The sequence below is a fragment of the Pseudophryne corroboree genome, chromosome 3 (assembly GCF_028390025.1).
Source record: "Pseudophryne corroboree isolate aPseCor3 chromosome 3, aPseCor3.hap2, whole genome shotgun sequence".
NCBI lineage: Eukaryota > Metazoa > Chordata > Amphibia > Anura > Myobatrachidae > Pseudophryne > Pseudophryne corroboree.
Window position 1 is genome coordinate 742666704 of NC_086446.1, and position 23323 is coordinate 742690026.

Here is a 23323-nt window from a genome sequence, read left to right on the forward strand (position 1 = left end):
CCCACTCGATTACTGCGATCTGTAGATGAAGGACTTTTAGCAGTACCTAGAATCTACCGTAATTCATCTGGGGGTCGAGCTTTTAGTCATGCGGCTCCGACTCTATGGAACTCACTTCCCCGCACAGTGCGAGAGGCCCCAACTATAGAATCCTTCAAAAGTAGACTCAAGACTTTTCTGTTTACTCAAGCATTTCCATAATGTCCCTTTTAGTATCTTCATGCTTCTGTATTTTATGAAAATGTACTTCATTATTTTCTGTACTATATTATGCTATGTATCTGTTAAGCGCCTTGAGTCCTATTGGAGAAAGAGCGCTATATAAATAAAATTATTATTATTATTATTATTAATTATTATTATGACCCATGGGTTTGAGTGTGTTTAAATTAGTGATGTGCACCGGACATTTTTCGGGTTTTGTGTTTTGGTTTTGAATTCGGTTCCGGGGCCGTGTTTTGGATTCTGACGCGTTTTGGCAAAACTTCCCTGAAAATTTTTTGTCGGATTCGGGTGTGTTTTGGATTCGGGTGTTTTTTTTACAAAAACCTCTCAAAAATAGCTTAAATCATAGAATTTGGGGGTCATTTTGATCCCATAGTATTATTAACCTCAATAACCATAATTTCCACTCATTTCCAGTCTATTCTGAACACCTCACACCTCACAATATTATTTTTAGTCCTAAAATTTGCACCGAGGTCGCTGGATGACTAAGCTAAGCGACCCAAGTGGCCGACACAAACACCTGGCCCATCTAGGAGTGGCACTGCAGTGTCAGACAGGATGGCACTTCAAAAAAATAGTCCCCAAACAGCACATAATGCAAAGAAAAAAAGAGGCGCAATGAGAGGTAGCTGTGTGACTAAGCTAAGCGACCCAAGTGGCCGACACAAACACCTGGCCCATCTAGGAGTGGCACTGCAGTATCAGACAGGATGGCACTTCAAAAAAATAGTCCCCAAACAGCACATGATGCAAAGAAAAAAAGAGGCGCAATGAGGTAGCTGTGTGACTAAGCTAAGCGACCCAAGTGGCCGACACAAACACCTGGCCCATCTAGGAGTGGCACTGCAGTTTTCTAGCGAGAGGATGAGTGCTTCCATCCTCATGTGAAGCTGAACCACTAGCCATGAACATAGGCCAGGGCCTCAGCCGTTCCTTGCCACTCCGTGTCGTAAATGGCATATTGGCAAGTTTACGCTTCTCCTCAGACGCTTTTAATTTTGATTTTTGGGTCATTTTACTGAACTTTTGTTTTTTGGATTTTACATGCTCTCTACTATGACATTGGGCATCGGCCTTGGCAGACGACGTTGATGGCATTTCATCGTCTCGGCCATGACTAGTGGCAGCAGCTTCAGCACGAGGTGGAAGTGGATCTTGATCTTTCCCTATTTTACCCTCCACATTTTTGTTCTCCATTTTTTTACTGTGTGGAATTATATTCCAGTATCAATAGCAATGGCCTACTACTATATATACTGCGCACAACTGAAATGCACCACAGGTATGGATGGATAGTATACTTGACGACACAGAGGTAGGTAGAGCAGTGGCCTTCTGTACCGTACTGCTATATATTATATACTGGTGGTCAGCAAACTGTGCAAAACTGAAATTCACCACAGGTATGGATGGATAGTATACTTGACGACACAGAGGTAGGTAGAGCAGTGGCCTACTGTACCGTACTGCTATATGTTATATACTGGTGGTCAGCAAAATTATGCACTGTACTCCTACTATATACTACAATGCAGCACAGATATGGAGCGTTTTTCAGGCTGAGAACGTATAATACTGGTGGTCACTGGTCACTGGTCAGCAAAACTCTGCACTGTACTCCTCCTATATAATACTGGTGGTCCCCAGTCCCCACAATAAAGCAGTGTGAGCACAGATATATGCAGCACACTGAGCACAGATATGGAGCGTTTTTCAGGCAGAGAACGTATAATACTGGTGAACTGGTCAGCAAAACTCTGCACTGTACTCCTCCTATATAATACTGCTGTTCCCCAGTCCCCACAATAAAGCAGTGTGAGCACAGATATATGCAGCACACTGAGCACAGATATGGAGCGTTTTTCAGGCAGAGAACGTATAATACTGGTGGTCCCTGGTCAGCAAAACTCTGCACTGTACTCCTCCTATATAATACTGCTGGTCCCCAGTCCCCACAATAAAGCAGTGAGCACAGATATTTGCAGCCACCTGAATAAAACTGAGAGGACGCCAGCCACGTCCTCTCACTATAATTTCCAATGCACGAGTGAAAAATGGCGGCGACGCGCGGCTCCTTATATAGAATCCGAATCTCACGAGAATCCGACAGCGGGATGATGACGTTCGGGCGCGCTCGGGTTAACCGAGCAAGGCGGGAAGATTCGAATCTGCCTCGGAACCGTGTAAAATGGGTGAAGTTCGGGGGGGTTCGGATTCCGACGAACCGAACCCGCTCATCACTAGTTTAAATCAAATATCCACTTCATTTCTCGTTGTGCCAAAATTTTCTCTATATTGGCATTTCTCCAGTTTGGTTTCACTTGTTGTATCCCTATGAATTGTTTAATGTGTTCTGTACCTTTATTGTGTTTTTTACAGAAATGTTCAGATAAGGGGTGGGTTAAGACGAGGCCTTTCTTGATATTATATACATGCTCTGACGCCCTAGTTTTCAGTGCTCGAGAGGTCTTGCCTACATAGATTTGACCACATACGCATTCAAGCATGTAAATAACATTCTTGGAATGACACGTAATAAAATCGTTGATCTTACATCTTTTGTCATTCACAACGAAATCTGTTTCTTTACGTGCAATATCGGTTCTTGTTGTTGTTCTACACATAATGCATGTGCCGCACTTATGGAACCCTTTAGTGCAGTTTCTTCTAGACGTTTTTTCCAGTAGGCTGCTTCTAACTAAGTGGTCCTTCAAGGACCTCGCTTTTTTATATACAAATACAGGTTTTTCAAACCCATGGGTCATAATGCCGATTTTGAGCTCAAGTGGTTTTTAGAATGATGGTCTTTTATGATTTTCAGAGTTTTTTTTAAGTCTTTGGTAACTATTTGGAATAGCAAATATGTTTTTTATGTTTTTATGTATTTAACCTATGTCTATTCTTCTTTCTTTTTTATGTATCCACATTTTCATGAGGATTACAAATAAAATAGAAAGGAAACCACTTTATGGTAGGGTAAGACTGTACCGGAATACAAAGTACGGCACTAGATTTTAAAGTGGTAACCTATCTGAAAATTAATGAAAGTTGAGCTATACTACAATAAGTATTTGCTACCAGGAAGGATTGTGAACCAACTTTGGAACGCAACAACACTGAACATCACATCCGGCAGATGAGCCGCAGACGAACGGAGTGAGACGCACACATCACTTCCGGCGGAACCGGAAGTAGCCAGATCACATTGACGGAGATCGGCAAAAGTCACTCCTATGTTTTTAAGACGCCTAAATCACGTCCGGCGGAACAGGAAGTAGACTGGTGGTGACCCGCAAACGTCACTCTAGCATCTGAGCGGGAAACAAAGCAGCAAATGATTAAGGATTCACATCCGGAATGGGGGTTTAAAAAGGCCCCAGGTTCATTCAGCTAACCATCCGTTCTTGAAAAAGGTATCTTTACCGGAACATGTTGTACGGACGTATGCTGATATCCAGGAGGAAGCTGTGCAGTAGAGACTTACCCACGAGGGGCTTACATACGATCTGCGGTGGTGCCGTGTTATTAGCCCGGTACCTTTGCTTTACCATCAGGCTTAGCCCACCGCAGCCCATCTTTTTGGTGAGATAAAATCACAATCTGATATCTGCACAGCCCTAATATGGACAGCACTATGCACTTTTATTTTATGTAATTATGTGTTTTGTCTATTTAAGTGTGATATGTATTTGCACTTTATGGTAAAAATAAAAATTGTCGACATTTGTTTTTTCAAACATGTATGATTATTACGCGCCAGATCCTCCACTCTTCATTTTTTTGCACTTTATAGACATTGGGAGATTGGTGTCTTTCTCCTGAAAGTGTAGGTGGCTGCTGATTAATCATTTAATTTGCGCAACTAGGGATACACTTTCTGGATACCATATAGTGAATTTTGGCTCATTCTCTGTGGCATATTATGAATTTTGGCTCATTCTGTGTGGCATATAGTGAATTTTGGCTCATTCCGTGTAGCATAATGTGAATTTTGGCTCATTCCATGTGGGATAATGTGTAAGGGGCACCAGTACTAGATAGTATAAGAGGTCCTTCTATCGTGGTGCATAATGTGTATATAGTGTGTTACACTACATGTATGGACATGCCCCCTTTTGAGTGTCCACCCCCCCATTTTTTCCTGCACGCATAAATTACAATCTTCACTTTTCCATACCCCCACTTCAAAATTTCCACTTCGTCCACTGTGTGTGTGTGTGTGTGTGTGTGTGTGTGTGTGTGTATATATATATATATATATATATATAAACACATACACACAATACGTGTGTCTGTGTGTGTATATATAGATGTTTTGTTTGTGAGACTCTTAATAATTCTGTTGGAAGTAAACAGCATACACTACTAAAGAAGGCCAGTGGAATTTCATCTTAGTAACATGTTTATAACAGTCATTGAATAACCAATGGAATTGTCTTTGTAAAAGTTCCGTCCCCTTTCAGTTTTCTAATAAGTGTCCCCATAGTAAACTAGCTATACTTTTCTGCTGTAGGTCAGGTATGTGCTGAACGACGCCACCAAGGAACTCACTGTGCATGTCCGGCTCTGAAACAGAGCATGCGCACTTCATTCCATTTTTCTGAAATGCGATAAAACAATCGAAAAGTATGTCGCGATAATAATCTCATTTTTGGGTTTTTATCGCAATCACGTCGATACTTACACATATGCCCCACATTACTAATGCCCTTATATGCACAATGACCCACACAATGTCCCTTACACATTTGCAGCACATTATTAATGCCCTTATACACATGTGTGTGACTGAGGCTGTATGTGTAAACGAAATGCTACGTTACAGTGATTTTCAGGAATACACTGTAAATTAGCATTTTGTATGCAGATACAGCCGCAGTCACACACAGAATATAGGCATGCCGCATATCATTTTAATCAGCAGAAGCTACTTGTGCCCATAAGCATTCCAAATGCCTAGTTTGCCTATGCCTAGGGCTGGCTCTTCCCGGCACTTCCGGGTATCTATGTACTCTTCCTTGACAGATGCTAGAGGTCCAGTATTGGGTGGAACTTTTCATCAGTATTCTATGCGGCCAGCTAGACTGCATAAAATACTGCTGCAACACTGGCCACGGTGCCCCGTGGGATTGCAGAGCTCGCTCTGCCCTAAAAACAGCTCTGCTCAAGACGAATCACACGTTTCTTGCACCTGATTTGTGAGAACACGAAGTAGCCGCAGGGAGCCAGGTCACGACTGTACAGTGGATGACCAAGTTTCTGGATTAATTCATGAGCCAGAAAATCCACTTTCCTGGACTTGGCTTCCAGCACTTGCGGCAGGCATTGGTTGGCACACCAATCTCCAGTGAGGTTGCACTGCTGCACGAGTGGTATGGTTGCTACATGACCAGTCTTGGCCACAAAAACAGCCATCATCTGCTTGGCCACCCTGCGCATACATTGGAACTGCTGTCGTGGCGCACCTCCAACTGGTGTCCACTGGGCCGACTGTCGTTTGGTCTCAGGGTTGAAACAGAGTTTGAGCGACTACCATCAAACCTGGGCTGCTTGTTGCGGCACCAAGTCACCAGAACCTCCTTCTGCTCTTGAGTCATCTGATGGGGCACCCAACGTGAAGAAACCTTTCTCAGGCCAATATTTTCATGGAGTGTCAAGCGTATGGATCATGATGAGATGCCTATCTCTTTCTCAAACTGGGCTACAGTCACCCCGGCGCCCATCTAAACTATGGTCCGCACGGCAACAATGTTGTCCTTGGTGATGGTGGAGACAGGTCAGCTACATCGCTTTTCGGCATCCAGACTATCTCCCGCGCCAAAGTGCTGCACACCACACAAACACAGTGGTTCAGGATGGTGCTTCCTCCCCAAAAGCAGCTTGCAGTCGGTCAAAACTGTCCTGCTGTTGTAGACCACTCTTGTAGTTGCAGAAGATCATGGCTCTCCAGTGGCCTTTGTTAGCTCTATAAGGAGTTTGTGAAGAAAGTGAAAATGCTGACTTCTACGGTGTGCAGTGCTACTTATATACAGTTCTGTGCCACAACATTTTACAAAAACTTTACTGAGAGATTTAGATTGTGTCGACACACACTACCTATGCACTGGACATCCGGAAACTTATTGCACACCACTCATGTTGTCAATGATGGCTAGATAAGGCAGAAATTGAAAAATATAAGGGTATCTATCTCAGCTTTGTAAAAAAAACAAAAAAAAAAACAGTCATTTTTTGACAACTGCAGCCTAAAAAAATACAATAGAAGGCCATACCTCCCAACGTTGAGATAAAATAAGCTCCTCCAACAATGATGCCCAACCTGCACAAACTCCGTCCCAGTCCACTAAAGCATACCTAATTATGGTCAAAACTCCTCCTATGTCGCAGCCCGCAAACCCTGGCGGTCATGTGAAAATTGGGATAATAAGGCACATTTTTGGTATTTGGAAAGCTGAGAATACATCACAGAATAATGCAGTATATAAGTACACTTACTGGGTGGTCAGTCACGTGCGGTTGTTCTTCCTGCTTCGGTTGCAACGATATGCCATATGCAGTTGCGATTATATTCTAATATGGGCAGAAGCTAACCCACGCAAAAGAACGCCCTATCCGAGCGCATCTTTTGTGTGCAGCACCGCGTGATTGCAGAAACATCGCTGCACTCCTCATTATACGGCAAATCATTGCAGCAGGAGTAGAAAGAATAACGGCACATGGATGAAAGCTCCTGAGTTATCATCGTGGCACAATTGTGTTTACAAGGGAATGCTGGGAGCAGCTTTATGTCGCTCCAGACTGGTCGGATCCGAGAGAAGAGCTGACTCTCACTAACATCCTATGGCAGAATGGCCAGATGTGCACATTGTTCGGGCAGTATGAATGCTACAATCCATAATAACTTCATCTTCTGCAGGTTTATTTTTGCTTGTATGGAAGCAGAGAAATATGCTGAGCGATAAGGCCTTTGCCAGAATATGCTGATTCTCCTCACTGTGAATGCGTTTCCTCACGCTATTAAATAGTAATTATTCCATTGTTTACATCTAAATACTGAACGAGCTGTGAAAGTTACCGAGTCAGCGGTTCCGCCGACGTCAATGCCATTTGTCTCTGATACTGTGGCTGATGTGTTCCAAGGGGAATTATTTATTGCCGTGTTTTTAACACCTTCACAGGGTACCTGTTATAGTCAGATCATTTTATGTTTTATTCTGATCTTTATTTTCTTTACTCGTTATTTAATGGTTTGTTTTGCTATGGCCACATCTGTTTGGACTAACCTTTAACCCTTGGTCACCAGAGTTATTATGTGCCACATTGATGCAACTAAATCTCTCTAACCTTCAACATGATGGCTTTCACCATGTACAACATGTTCTCCTCCTGGACTTCCCGCCTCATGTATGATTGCCGCCACCTGTGTTGAAACACCCTTATCGTCAATTAACATAGTAACATAGTAACATGGTAACTAAGGTTGAAAAAAGACAATTGTCGATCGAGTTCAACCTATTTGTGGTCTCCTATGCAGTCTTATTATAGGACTAGTTATTTTTATGTTAGGACTAGTTATATTAACAATATTGCGTGACTACGCACCATAACCCTTAATATCTTTATTCAATAGGAATTTATCTAACCCATTCTTAAAAGTGTTAACTGAGTCCCCAGTTACTACTCTCTCAGGCAGGGAATTCCAAACACGTATTGTCCTTACTGTGAAAAAACCTTTTCGCCTCAATGTGCGGAAACTCCTCTCCTCTAACCTAAGCGAGTGACCACGTGTTCTCTGTGCTGATCTTATAGAAAACAGGTCCCTCCCAAGCTCTGTGTATTGACCTCTTATATATTTGTAGATGTTGATCATGTCCCCTCTTAGTCTCCTCTTTTCCAATGTAAACATACCTAGCCTTGCAAGCCTTTCCTCGTATTCCAGCGTCTCCATGCCCTTGATTAGTTTGGTCGCCCTCCTCTGAACCTTTTCTAGCTCCAGGATATCCTTTTTGTAATATGGTGCCCAAAATTGCACACAGTATTCAAGATGTGGCCTCACTAGTGATTTATATAATGGGAGTATAATACTCTCATCCCTTGCATCAATTCCCCGTTTTATGCATGCTAATATCTTATTAGCCTTCTTTGCTGCACTCCTACTTTGGGTACCGCTGCTTAATTTGTCACCTATGTGAACCCCTAAGTCTTTATCCAGTACAGAATCCCCTAATATTACCCCATTTAGTATGTAGGTGTTATTTTTGGTCTTGCCCCCACAGTGCATTATCTTACACTTGTCTGTGTTGAATCTCATTTTCCATTTTGCTGCCCATGCTTTCAGTTTAGTTAAGTCATTCTGGAGAGACTCAGCATCCCCCTCCGCATTTATAACCTTACACAATTTGGTATCGTCTGCGAAAATTGACACCATGCTCTCTAGACCTACTGTTAGGTCGTTGATGAAAATGTTGAACTAAAGTGGTCCGAGTACAGACCCTTGTGGCACACCACTTAGTACTTTAGTCCAATTTGAAAATGATCCATTGACCACAATGCGCTGCTCCCTATTATCTAACCAATTACTGACCCAAGTGCATATTGTGCTCCCTAGCCCTATTTCTTGTAGCTTATAGATAAGACGCATGTGTGGTACAGTGTTGAAAGCTTTGGTAAAGTCTAAAAAGATGACATCCACCTCCTTACCCTGATCAAGGTTCGCACTTACTGTTTCATAAAAGCCAAGTAAGTTGGTCTGACATGATCTGTCCTTCACAAATCCATGTTGGTTCCTTTTAATGACCTTATTTGCGTCAAGGAATTTTTGAATACTGTCCCTTAGAATACATTCCAATACTTTCCCCACTATAGATGTAAGACTAACTGGTCTATAATTACCTGGTTCAGCTTTGCTCCTCTTTTTGAATATCGGCACTACCTCCGCTATATGCCAGTCTTTGGGAACCATACCCGATTTAACTAAATCCATGAAGATCAAAAATAGTGGTCTTGCTAGTTCAGCGTGCAGCTCCATAAGAACCCTCGGGTGAATTCTATCGGGACCAGGTGACTTATTAATCTTTAACTTTTTTAATCGGTCACAGACTACCTCCTCACATAAATAAGCATTTAGCAGTGGGACATTATCTTTGTTGAGATTTTGTGTTAGACCCAGCATTTGGTCCTCTCTGGTAAATACCGTTGAAAAAAAACTTGTTTAGTGTGTTTGCTATGTCATTATTATTTTTGATTAAGACTCCCCTCTTGTCCTTTAAAGGGCCTATACTCTCCTTCTTTAGTCTCTTGCTGTTGATGTACTTAAAAAAAAATTTGGGATTCGCTTTGCTTTCCTTTGCTACTAGTTTTTCAGTTACTACTTTAGCCGCTCTTATTCCTTTTTTGCATATTTTGTTACAGTCCTTATAGTGCTGAAATGACTCCGCATCCCCCTCAGATTTGTATTTTTTAAATGCTCGTCTTTTTTTGTCCATTAATTCCTTTATATTTTTGTTAAACCACATTGGTTTGGGATTTTTATAACTTTTTTTGCTGCTGGTGGGAATAAATTTACGAGTATTATTAATTAGCAGTGATTTTAATACATCCCATCTCTCTGTAGTATTTTTTCCTTGAAACAGAATTTCCCATTCAATGTCCCTTAATGCTTCCTTCATCATGTCAAAGTTAGCTTTGCTAAAGTTTAGAGTCCTAGTTGAGCCAGTATAGGACTGCTTATGAAAACTGATATTGAATGTGACCATATTGTGGTCGCTGTTACCTATGGGCTCTCCTACTTCAATATTTGATACCAATTCCCCATTGTTAGTTAATACCAGGTTTAAGATTGCATTGTACCTAGTTGGTTCCCCAATTAATTGAACTAAGTAATTATCATTTAGCGTGTTTAAAAACATATTGCCCCTAACAGTATCACATGAATTGATTTTCCAGTTTATCTCGGGATAGTTAATGTCTCCCATCATTACTATGTCTCCTACTCCTGCTGCTCTTTCAATTTGATTCAGTAACAATTTCTCGTCAGACACATTAATACCAGGCGGCCTGTAGCATAATCTCAATAATAACTTCTTTATTCCTTTACCCCCGCATGCAATTTCTACCCATAACGTCTTAATAGTATTTACAGTCCCCTCTTGAATATCATCCCTTATAACTGGTTTTGGAAATGGCTTAACGTAAAGACATACCCCTCCACCCCGTTTATTTAGTCTGTCTCTCCTGTACAGCGTGTAACCCTCTAGATTGACTGTCCAATTGTGAGATTCGTCCCACCACGTTTCAGTAATGCCTATAATATCATATTCCTTGCTTGCTGCAAGGATTTCTAGTTCCCCCCTTTTACCTGTAAGGCTTCTAGCATTTACATACATACAATAGAGATATGTATTTCCCCTTATGGTAGTGACATCATAATTCATATGCAGCAAAAATGACCTGTAATCGTCATTGGTTACTGTTATTCTAAAACCCTTTTTAGTTCCCATGTTACTACCCTTTCCGTCTGCTCTATTCTTCCCCCCATTAGTTCAACGCAGATGACAGCAATCATATATGAAGTGGATTTGAAGTACAGCTCAGAGTACATGCCTGGAACAAGAAGCTGCCAGTGACAGCCCAACTCCAGTCTGGCGGGGGAGGCCTGATATAGGGAAAGTAGTTTTAAGGTTTATAGCATGGAGGCTTAGTGCAACAGGATGCACAGTAGATGGATAAAATAAGGTTTTGCAACTGCGCCTGAAAATATATCAATTGGCAATGTTTGGTAATATACCTGTTTTATTTTGTCACCAATTACCTTGGGATATGCTACATACGTGTTAATGTATTCACAAAGTGATGTTCTATAATTACACAAAAGGAAAAAATAAAATAAAGAAGAAAAGGGAAGGAAAATATAGTAGACAATATTGTAGAAATAATGCTACTAATAAAAAGCAAAAATTAGGAAAAAATAGGAAAATCTGAAAAATATATGTAAATACACTATAAAAACAAGTGTAGATAATGAGTCCAGGTGATGTGCTGGAAAGGAGTGTGGCGTCCCACCTCCTTAATATCGCACTGTGAAGTTTGACCAATGTCTGTAACTGTATATACCCACACAGTCCTAGTTTAGTACGTGCTCCAAATTGATGAGTGGTTCTGCTGTAATACAAAGTCTATTGCAAGGGACGATGCAAAGATAATGTCCTTTGGGGGATCCTTTACTCCAGCAGCGTTTATGGTGAACGGGGTACTCCTGGTGGGGAATGCTCAGAGGGATCGGTAACTAATAACTCCGGACTGGCCGCTGTCTAACCTCCGTCTGGAATAGTGGAAAGTGCCCGTTACTACAGACGTCGTACACCAGCCAGATCGATGGGAAGCGGTCCTGTCTCTGTGGGGAAAGTGACACTAGCTTCGAGACCCGAGTCTGGACTGTCCGCCGTGTCCTTCCCCCTTTACAGAGCTGTTACATGCGTCTCCGGTGATGGTTTCCCGGCGTCCGTCTCCACTCTCCACTTGGCTTCACCGTGCGTCCTCTGGCTCCTGGTGCTGAATCTTCTTCCTGGTTGACGGGACTTGCGGTCACGTGACTCCGTTCTCCGTTCTCGTGTCTATGCGCCTCTGGAGTCACTTGCACGTCAAAAACTGCTGGGCTGTGTGGAATGGCTGATATATCTGTCAGGTTGAGCAGTGAATAGTTTGTACACTGCTGTAGTCTGTATTGCTCCTACGCGTATCGACCCATCTGGGTCTTCGTCCAGTAGATGGATAGTTGGGAAGGGGTTAAAGGAGGTGATTCAGACCTTATTGCTGCTGTGCGTTTTCGCACAGTGGGCGATCAGGTACTAACTGCGCATGCATATGCACCCCAATACGTATGCACCGCAATGCGCATGTGCGTCGGACACCAACAAAGGGCATTGCCGGTCACCGACGTGATGGTGTGAAAATTCTGCTCGCACGGGCATTCGCAAGGCGATTGACAGGAAGAGGCCTTTTGTGGGTGGCAACTGACCGTTTATTGAGAGTGTCCAGAAAAACGCAGGCGTGCCCAAGGGTTTTCAGGGAGGGTGTCTGACGTCAGCTCCCGCCTCGATCAGCCTGTTCTCATCGCACTGTAGGAGTAAGTCCTGGGCTGCGCAGAGACTGCACACAGTGGATTTTTGCAGCTCGGCGTACACATAGGATCGCACACTTGCATGGCGAATTTACACTTCCCCTGGAGGCGGCGACTATCTGAACGCAGAACAGCAAAGTTAGCAGCCCAGCGACCCGGTTTGATTGAATCACCCCCAAAGATCCTAATCGAAATGTATGAAGGGCAGAATTGCAGGCAAAATGCAGAAAAATAAAATTTTTGGAATTTGTCCGCATTTCCGTATGTACCAAGCTTCGGAATGTGATACATTCCAGAGCTTGGAGCCGGTAGTTAACGCTATCTTTATGTGGTGTTACCCAGTGGTCGAAGTGGAAATTTTGAAGTGGGGGTATGGAAAAGTAAAGGATGGAATAAGGGGGTGTGACCACTCAAAAGGGGGCATGTCCAGTGTAGTAGAACCCCTAATACTATCTAGTACTGGTGCCCCTTTCACATTATAGCACACGGTACGAGCCGAAATTCACATTATAGCACACGGTACGAGCCAAAATTCACATTATAGCACACTGAATAAGCCAAAATTCACATTCTAGCACACGGTATGATCCACAATTCACATTATGATTTATGACACACGGTATGATCCACAATTATGGGAGAGGGAGAGTGACAGCAGGGACAGTGACAGAGAGAGTGACAGCAGTGACAGGGAGAGTGAGACCCCTACCTATCCCCTGTTGATTATAGGCACATTGCCCCAGGGACAGGTTGGAGTGACCTGGGCCTTGCGCCCAGATCACCCTTAATCACCTTGGGGGGGTGGGCACTTATTAACTGGGCCTAGCGCCCCCTAACTGCGCACAGGCCAGAGGTCTGACTTCACCCACGGGCCTAGCAGCCACCTAACATGGGGCCAGTTGGGTGACCTGGGCCTAATGCCCAGGGTCACCTAATTTACCTATAGGGCCACTCTGAACTAGGGCCTTATGCCCTCTACATGGGGACAGGCCTAATGCCTGAATTAACCCCACGGGCCTAGTGCCCGCCTGCTGCGCCACAGGCCTGTAGCCTGATTGTGCCCACGGGCCTAGTGCCAGAACCCTGATGGTCTAGGGAGGTGGGGGTGGGGTGGGGTGGGGGGTGACAGGTGCCCTCACTGAGGGCCTACCTGTCCTGGTGGGAGAGGCACCAGGGGGGAGCTTTGTTAGCTCTTTTTCTTTCCGCCCCTGGTGGCCTCTCTGGTCCTCAGCTTCTGTCTTCTGCCGCTGGCCTGTCCTGGCCAGCGCGCCGACTTTTCTGTCTTCTGCCGCAGGACATCTTCCTCCTTGAGCGCGTCTTCTGGCCTATTCCGTGGGCACCAGAGATCTTCACCGCTCTTCCGCGCGGCCTCCTTTCTTCTCCTCATCCCAGTGGCATCTGACGTCAGATGCCGGGGACGGGGCCTATGACGTGGCGAGCGCTGATTGGCTCGCCGCGGCCGCCTATGATTGGCCGCCGATCCGTGAGCCGCGATTGGCTCACAGATGGCGCCAATCTTTAAATGCCTCCGCTGCTGCAGCCTCATCAGCGCTGGGATCACACACCTGATCCCAGCGCTGTCCGCCACCACGTCCTGCCGGTCCATAAGCGCTGGGGACAGACACACTGCCCCAGCGCTGTCTGCTGCAGAGTCCTGTAGGGGACGCAGGTCCCCTGCATGCTGCTGCTATTAAAAAAACAACAAAAAAACAACTTCCGGGTCTGTGGAGAAGTGGCGGAATACCATACCGACGTATACCGCCCCACTTCGACCACTGGTTTTACCCAGTAGAAGCCTATGGCTTCTTTTCACCTGCATTCTGAGAGGGATCCAATCCGGCGGTGCACGCAGAAGAACTCCCAGGTCCTAAAGCCGACAGTCCTTCTACTGCATAGTACATCTCTTATCTGAAGAGCAATCCTTTGCGATTTTAATCACATTTTCTAGATACATACCGGCGATAGTAATGTCAGCATGTACCCGATAAGTAGCGGGATGTATTACATTGTGGATGCGATGCATAGTACATCCCGCCTTTAGCTTTAGTAAGGTTCAGTGCTTAATGAACTTAGGGGTCTATTTGCTAAGCCTCGGATGGAGATAAAGTTCACAGAGATGAAGTACCAGCCAATCGGCTCCTAACTGCCATGTCACAGGCTGGGTTTGAAAAATGACAGTTAGGAGCTGATTGGCTGCTCATTAATCTCCATCCACTTTATCTCCATCCAAAGCTTAGTAAATAGACACCTTAATCTTTGGATTCAATATGTACTTTACAATACACAAGTGACATGAATATATATGTAAAATAAACCCTCATATTTGGCGATTGATGAGGTCCTGCTTGGAAGGTATAATCTTACTGTATATTTGGCAAGCAATATAGGAATTACATTGCTGATTGCGGCTATGATATAATGCACAACTGAAGGCAAAACACAAATAAACCTGAGGTTCCCCATGCGCAAGCAACATACTGTAAATAGGATATTAAAAGTCGTGTCACAGTCTCATGTCCTGTATAAAGGTGTATGGAACTCCTGAGTGGTTCTAAAATCCATTAGGTAGTACATTATTCTCATTATATTGGTTGGCAGTGGATGAATCTGGCTGGCTGCTATTGTTGCCTTCAAGTTCTATAGAGAGTGTTTCACAGTGTTAATATAATACAGAATAGGTTCCCTCTAATTCCTTATTCACAGCCCCTAAACCTCTTTAGAGACTTTCAAAACTGATATCCAGTTACAGTGGAAGAAGTGCACTCAGGCATTTAGATCTGGCTTATTTATTTAAAATGGATTTTTGTTGTTTCTGAAAAGAGCCTACTGATCTCACATTGCTTTCCCCTGCAGTGGCTGTGGACCGGCTACCCAACTTCTTGTCCATACCAAATCCAGCCGACGGCAAGCCGCTACCGCACCACCAGTGCTCCATCCATCTGAACAGCGAGAGTATGCAGCTGCTGAACGAGGCCCACGCGGATGCCTGCAAGGGAATGCCTGCACGGCGGTAAAGAGAGAGCGGCCCAAATATAAGTTCCACGTGCAAAAAAATATTTATTTCATATCCAAATGGTATTTTGTTCAAATAGTCCACAAAGCTGAAAGAGATGGGATTACTGTATTTAAGGACAGGGTCCCACAGTGTGTTAGGTTCCAATAATGATTCAATTAAAATGATAGGGGTGTTCTGTAGAATAAAACTATAATGGTTCTTTGCACGCACATTATTAGCACATGCTAATAGGCCCCATTGTTACAGTATCAGTTCTGCGCTCTTCTGTGGGCTTTGTGTCTAGCGATGCACCCCAGGCATAGGTGTGGGAACAGAGGAAGGAGGGAAGGGGGCCCCAGTCAATGTACTGGGTCGTGGGGCGCAGTTCAGCCGTCATCTAGGGTTACCAGGCTCAGTGTGTCTGTAGTTTCTTAATGAAGATAATCCCCCACCACCACCACCACCGTTTCCCACTAGGTTCTGCTGATAAAGTACCCTGTAAGTTGAAAGAGCCAAGCAGGGCCGTAACTAGGTGTGTGCAGAGGGGGCACTGCACACAGCGTTGCAGGTTGGTGGGCGCTGTTGGCGGCACTTGTCAATTATCTGATTTAATTACTGTCACTTGCAGCTTCCCCCCTTTTTTTGAAGCCCAGCACCTCCTGACCGCCCCTGTCTCCTTCCCTGACCCCTTCTGTCGCTAATACCTATACAACATTCATGAACTCAATCTGAGATGTCTTTGTTAGTCAGTCACACTGTCCTTTATTGCATTTCAAGATGCTGACATACCCGAGATTCGAACCCATTGCGTGTGGCATTGCAGTCAGACAGTCTAAGCATTAACCTATCTGCCCTTGTATAGAAAGGTAGATAATTCGAAGATAGAGAATTCTAACTATTTGAAGCCCTATTTGGAAAAATGGGGGGGGGGGGGGGGCGGCAATTCTTTCTCTGGCACAGGGCACCAAAAAGTCTAGTTACGGCTCTGGAGCCAAGTGTCATTGCTCTCCATGCACACCCTCAGCCAGGGGAGCTATGAGCGGATCCTGTCTCTTCATCTTCTACGTGAAGTTGAGTACCTCACACGTTACAGTTATATTTTAGGGACGTATTTATTATTCACATTTTGTGAGAAATCCCCTGAAAACTAGCATTTTCGAGGTGGGGGGGAATTCTCACATAATATAAGTACATCCGTATATTTCTGTTTCCGATGGGCTACATATTGCATAATTAATGGGAGGGAGCATCATCCAGCTCCCCCCGTGATAACAGCCACTTGTGCAGTCTAATGACCGCCCACGCGAAGCAGGACCACAGCATAAAGTAATCCAGTCACTAATGCAATGACTTTACTTCATACATCAGAGGGACGGGTTCCTGTTGGTGCCTGTCCCTGGATGGGTCCCTTTCCCTGGATGTAATTTTTAATACATCTGGCGGAAATTATTTTTTATATATACAGTAGGAGCGCAAAAAAAAAGAAGAAATTTTTATCTCCCTCCTCCCCAACTTAAAACATTCTGGTACCCCTGACCCCAGGTGCTGTTTTCTTTTGCAATGTAGACTTACACAGGATGTAAACTAGAACCAGCAAACTTAATGGTTTTTCCCTTGAGAAAATGTCAGTTGTTATTGAATGGACCATTACTGTAGGGATCAGCAGTCCCCACGTCTACAGCAATTCAAGCTGTATTTCCTATGTAATGTATAAAGTTGGGACAGAACCATGGGCTGAACACTCTTTTCTCCCTCTTCCCACATATAATATCCCTCCTTGCTCCTCAATACACTGGCAGCCGGATAAGACGTTGGGTCGTCACGATGAGGTGGCAGGAAGAGGAAAAATTAATACAAAATTATCAGCCTGTTGTTTAATCAGGCCCAGGAAATCCCCTATGACTAGGCTTACCATAACCCTTTAAACTGGGACACACATGAATTGCACAGGTTCTGTGGCTGATTTAATCCAGGTGAAATGCAGGCATGAAATCATCTGAGTGTTCCGGATTAATGGGATAGTATGGTAAGCCTACCTATGATATATCATATTTTGTTGCCTTTTGATTTAAAATCTGATAAATCTGCGGGTACCAGCATTTTCACATGCTTGCTGACTACATGGCTGGATGTTGCTGGGTTATACAAGGAAGGGATGTTGGCATGGTAATTTACCAGTGGATGGGTAGGGAACCTGGTTTAGAGTAAAGTGATGGTAAGGACGTGACAGTTTGAATTCCCGAGAGTGTAACAAGGTAACGGCTGCGTCTATTCCTCACAGGCCGATGATTGAGCTCTGCATCCCCTCATCTCTGGACCCTACTCTTGCACCCCCTGGTTGTCATGTCATTTCGATCTTCTCCCAGTACACGCCATACACTCTGGCTGAGGGCAAGACATGGAACGAAGAAGAAAAGAATAAATACGCTGACAATGGTAACTGATGCATTTCTGCCTTCTTACTGAGTACAGTGCTACATTCTGTGTTTGCAACAAGCAAGCATCAACCTCAGGTCCTGCCCAGGGGTATTACATGCAATTGCAGGTACCCTAGCAAAATTTCCTGACGTGGCCGCATTGTTTGCAACCACACCAGACTGTGCATTATCTGACCTGGTCGCAAACAATGCAACCAGTCAGAAATGCAGAGTGGTCGGCTGCCGGAAGATAATCTACCTGCAGCCGCCAATCACAGAGGGACCATCCCGGCACCTTCCCCCAGTGTCTGCCATGCTGCCGGTCACTGCTGCTAGGTCAGTACAGCAGGACCCTCCACTCGGCGGCTGCACAGAGGAGCAGCTGCCTGGGAATTGTAAATTAAACAGAGGAAATGGGTCTAGACTGCACACCCTAGTGGTTGTAATGAAAGGCGCTATCTGCTGAGATTTTATAGTAATACAGGGGAAGAAATGGGTGCAGATGTACTATACAATCATTACTGTAAATTACAATATATAATATGTAATATAATAGGAGGTTGTTAGCATATAATTGGCCAATGATATGGGCTTGCTCACCGCGTCGAGGTCACCTCTATCGAGCAAGTCCCTAACACTTTGGGGTTCACACTGGGATGCAGGGCACCCCAAATCAGCCCAGCCATGAACCCCCCCAAGGCATCACACTAGTGGAAAATCATGAGGTGTAATAAAGTATAGGAGAAGCATAGGTAGTTACTGAGTGTAGAAAGTATTTTAAAATTAGATATAAAGTTTATTATATTATATATTGTAATTTACAGTAATGTTTGTATAGTGCATCTGCACCCATTTCTTCAAATGTAAATTAAATTAAATTGCAGTGTGAAAATGCAGCCAGTATTTTCCCTGCACAGAAACAAAATAACCCACCCAAATCTAACTCTCTCTGCACATCTTATATCTGCCCCCCCCCTGCAGTGCACATGGGGGGTCATTCCGAGTTGATCGTAGCTGTGCTAAATTTAGCACAGCTACGATCATTCACACTGACATGCGGGGGGACGCCCAACACAGGGCTATCCCGCCCTGCATGTCAGTGCCACCCCCCGCCCCCGCAGAAGTGCAAAGGCATCGCACAGCGGTGATGCCTTTGCACGTCAAGAGTAGCTCCCAACCAGCTTTAGAGTGCTGGCCAGGAGCTACTCGTCGCTCCCCGGCCCGCAGCGGCTGCGTGTGACGTCACGCAGCCACAGCGGACTGCCCCCCCCCCCCAATGGTCCGGACACGCCTGCGTTGGCCGGACCGCGCCCCCTAAACAGCGGCTTAACGCTGCCGTCCAGCCCCCTCTCACCCAGCGACCGCCTATGCCTCAGAGGCGATCGCTAGGCAACGACGGCTGGCATGTGCCGGCGCACTGCGGTGCCAGCGCATGCACAGTTCTGACCCGATCTCTGCGCTGCGAGAAACTGCAGCGAGCGATCGGGTCGGAATGACCCCCATGGTTCTGCACATTAGCTAACAAATTTGCTGCTACGATCAGATCTGAATGGCCCATTGTACTGTTTGTATAGGTCCCCGGGTCACAAAACCAGCAGTGTGGTTTGTGTTCTGCGTTTGCATTTTGAAATTGCAGATATAACCAATGTGTTTCTTTTTGTTTTTAAATTAAATCGTGTATGTGTTTTTTTTTAAACTAAAGGAAGCATTGATCTTTAATCTTTTTTATTCAAATACATATGTATTATGTATGCAATTATAATGAGAAATGTTACTTAAAATAAGAATTTACTTACCGATAATTCTATTTCTCATAGTCCGTAGTGGATGCTGGGGACTCCGTAAGGACCATGGGGAATAGCGGCTCCGCAGGAGACTGGGCACAAAAGTAAAAGCTTTAGGACTACCTGGTGTGCACTGGCTCCTCCCCCTATGACCCTCCTCCAAGCCTCAGTTAGGATACTGTGCCCGGACGAGCGTACACAATAAGGAAGGATATTGAATCCCGGGTAAGACTCATACCAGCCACACCAATCACACCGTACAACCTGTGATCTGAACCCAGTTAACAGCATGATAACAGAGGAGCCTCTGAAAAGATGGCTCACAACAATAATAACCCGATTTTTGTAACAATAACTATGTACAAGTATTGCAGACAATCCGCACTTGGGATGGGCGCCCAGCATCCACTACGGACTATGAGAAATAGAATTATCGGTAAGTAAATTCTTATTTTCTCTAACGTCCTAAGTGGATGCTGGGGACTCCGTAAGGACCATGGGGATTATACCAAAGCTCCCAAACGGGCGGGAGAGTGCGGATGACTCTGCAGCACCGAATGAGAGAACTCCAGGTCCTCCTCAGCCAGGGTATCAAATTTGTAGAATTTAGCAAACGTGTTTGCCCCTGACCAAGTAGCTGCTCGGCAAAGTTGTAAAGCCGAGACCCCTCGGGCAGCCGCCCAAGATGAGCCCACCTTCCTTGTGGAATGGGCATTTACAGATTTTGGCTGTGGCAGGCCTGCCACAGAATGTGCAAGCTGAATTGTGCTACAAATCCAGCGAGCAATAGTCTGCTTAGAAGCAGGAGCACCCAGCTTGTTGGGTGCATACAGGATAAATAGCGAGTCAGATTTTCTGACTCCAGCCGTCCTGGAAACATATATTTTCAGGGCCCTGACTACGTCCAGCAACTTGGAGTCCTCCAAGTCCCTAGTAGCCGCAGGCACCACAATAGGCTGGTTCAAGTGAAATGCTGAAACCACCTTAGGGAGAAATTGAGGACGAGTCCTCAATTCTGCCCTGTCCGTATGAAAAATTAGGTAAGGGCTTTTATAGGATAAAGCCGCCAATTCTGAGACACGCCTGGCTGAAGCCAGGGCCAATAGCATTACCACCTTCCATGTGAGATATTTTAAGTCCACAGTGGAAAGTGGTTCAAACCAATGTGATTTTAGGAATCCCAAAACTACATTTAGATCCCAAGGTGCCACTGGAGGCACAAAAGGAGGTTGTATATGCAGTACCCCCTTGACAAACGTCTGTACTTCAGGAACTGAAGCCAGTTCTTTTTGGAAGAAAATCGACAGGGCCGAAATCTGAACCTTAATGGACCCTAATTTTAGGCCCATAGACAGTCCTGATTGTAGGAAATGCAGGAAACGACCCAGTTGAAATTCCTCTGTAGGGGCCTTCCTGGCCTCGCACCACGCAACATATTTACGCCAAATACGGTGATAATGTTGTATGGTTACATCCTTCCTGGCTTTGATCAGGGTAGGGATGACTTCATCCGGAATGCCTTTTTCCTTCAGGATCCGGCGTTCAACCGCCATGCCGTCAAACGCAGCCGCGGTAAGTCTTGGAAGAGACAGGGTCCCTGCTGGAGCAGGTCCTTTCTTAGAGGTAGAGGCCACGGGTCCTCTGTGAGCATCTCTTGAAGTTCCGGGTACCAAGTCCTTCTTGGCCAATCCGGAGCCACGAGTATAGTCCTTACTCCTCTCCTTCTTATGATCCTCAGTACCTTGGGTATGAGAGGCAGAGGAGGGAACACATACACTGACTGGTACACCCATGGTGTTACCAGAGCGTCCACAGCTATTGCCTGAGGGTCCCTTGACCTGGCGCAATATCTGTCTAGTTTTTTGTTGAGGCGGGACGCCATCATGTCCACCTTTGGTTTTTCCCAACGGTTCACAATCATGTGGAAGACTTCTGGGTGAAGTCCCCACTCCCCCGGGTGGATGTGAAGTGATGTCTCCAGGCTTGACCACAAGCCCTGGAAATTTCTTCCCTGTGTGACTGCTCCCCAGCCTCTCAGGCTGGCATCCGTGGTCACCAGGACCCAGTCCTGAATGCCGAATCTGCGGCCCTCTAGAAGATGAGCACTCTGCAACCACCACAGGAGAGACACCCTTGTCCTTGGAGACAGGGTTATCCGCTGATGCATCTGAAGATGCGATCCGGACCATTTGTCCAGCAGATCCCACTGAAAAGTTCTTGCGTGGAATCTGCCGAATGGAATCGCTTCGTAAGAAGCCACCATTTTTCCCAGGACCCTTGTGCATTGATGCACTGACACTTGGCCTGGTTTTAGGAGGTTCCTGACTAGCTCGGATAACTCCCTGGCTTTCTCCTCCGGGAGAAACACCTTTTTCTGGACTGTGTCCAGAATCATCCCTAGGAACAGCAGATGTGTCGTCGGAATCAGCTGCGATTTTGGAATATTTAGAATCCACCCGTGCTGTCGTAGCACTACTTGAGATAGTGCTACTCCGACCTCTAACTGTTCCCTGGACCTTGCCCTTATCAGGAGATCGTCCAAGTAAGGGATAATTAAGACGCCTTTTCTTCGAAGAAGAATCATCATTTCGGCCATTACCTTGGTAAAGACCCGGGGTGCCGTGGACAATCCAAACGGCAGCGTCTGAAACTGATAGTGACAGTTCTGTACCACAAACCTGAGGTACCCTTGGTGAGAAGGGCAAATTGGGACATGGAGGTAAGCATCCTTGATGTCCAGAGACACCATATAGTCCCCTTCTTCCAGGTTCGCTATCACTGCTCTGAGTGACTCCATCTTGAATTTGAACCTTTGTATGTAAGTGTTCAAGGATTTCAGATTTAAAATAGGTCTCACCGAGCCGTCCGGCTTCGGTACCACAAACAGCGTGGAATAATACCCCTTTCCCTGTTGTAGGAGGGGTACCTTGATTATCACCTGCTGGGAATACAGCTTGTGAATGGCTTCCAATACCGCCTCCCTGTCGGAGGGAGACGTTGGTAAAGCAGACTTCAGGAACCGGCGAGGGGGAGACGTCTCGAATTCCAATTTGTACCCCTGAGATACTACCTGCAGGATCCAGGGGTCCACTTGCGAGTGAGCCCACTGCGCGCTAAAAATTCTTGAGACGACCCCCCACCGTACCTGAGTCTGCTTGTAAGGCCCCAGCGTCATGCTGAAGACTTGGCAGAAGCGGGGGAGGGCTTCTGTTCCTGGGAAGAGGCTGCCTGCTGCAGTCTTTTTCCCCTACCTTTGCCCCGGGGCAGATATGAGTGGCCTTTTGCCCGCTTGCCCTTATGGGGACGAAAGGATTGAGCCTGAAAAGACGGTGTCTTTTTCTGCTGAGAGGTGACCTGGGGTAAAAAGGTGGATTTCCCAGCCGTTGCCGTGGCCACCAGGTCCGATAGACCGACCCCAAATAGCTCCTCCCCTTTATACGGCAATACTTCCATATGCCGTTTGGAATCCGCATCCCCTGACCACTGTCGCGTCCATAATCCTCTTCTGGCAGAAATGGACATCGCACTTACTCTTGATGCCAGAGTGCAAATATCCCTCTGTGCATCTCGCATATATAGAAATGCATCCTTTAAATGCTCTATAGTCAATAATATATTGTCCCTGTCCAGGGTATCAATATTTTCAGTCAGGGAATCCGACCAAGCCACCCCAGCACTGCACATCCAGGCTGAGGCGATTGCTGGTCGCAGTATAATACCAGTATATGTGTATATACTTTTAAGGATATTTTCCAGCTTCCTATCAGCTGGTTCCTTGAGG

At 45.4% G+C, this 23323-nt stretch overlaps 1 protein-coding gene and 1 long non-coding RNA gene across 3 annotated transcripts in view; one reads left to right on the plus strand and one right to left on the minus strand.

Annotated features, from left to right (window-relative positions):
- The window catches only part of PYROXD2 (pyridine nucleotide-disulphide oxidoreductase domain 2), a 168003-nt gene that overhangs the window by 67711 nt on the left and 76969 nt on the right, over positions 1–23323 (plus strand). For both annotated transcript variants that reach the window (XM_063962289.1, XM_063962290.1), the window contains 2 exons: positions 15200–15356; positions 17623–17777. In XM_063962289.1, coding sequence (XP_063818359.1) covers positions 15200–15356; positions 17623–17777 — 312 coding nt within the window. The remainder of the gene's footprint in view (positions 1–15199; positions 15357–17622; positions 17778–23323) is intronic.
- The window catches only part of LOC135056750 (uncharacterized), a 139100-nt gene that overhangs the window by 35422 nt on the left and 80355 nt on the right, over positions 1–23323 (minus strand). The window lies entirely within an intron of this gene.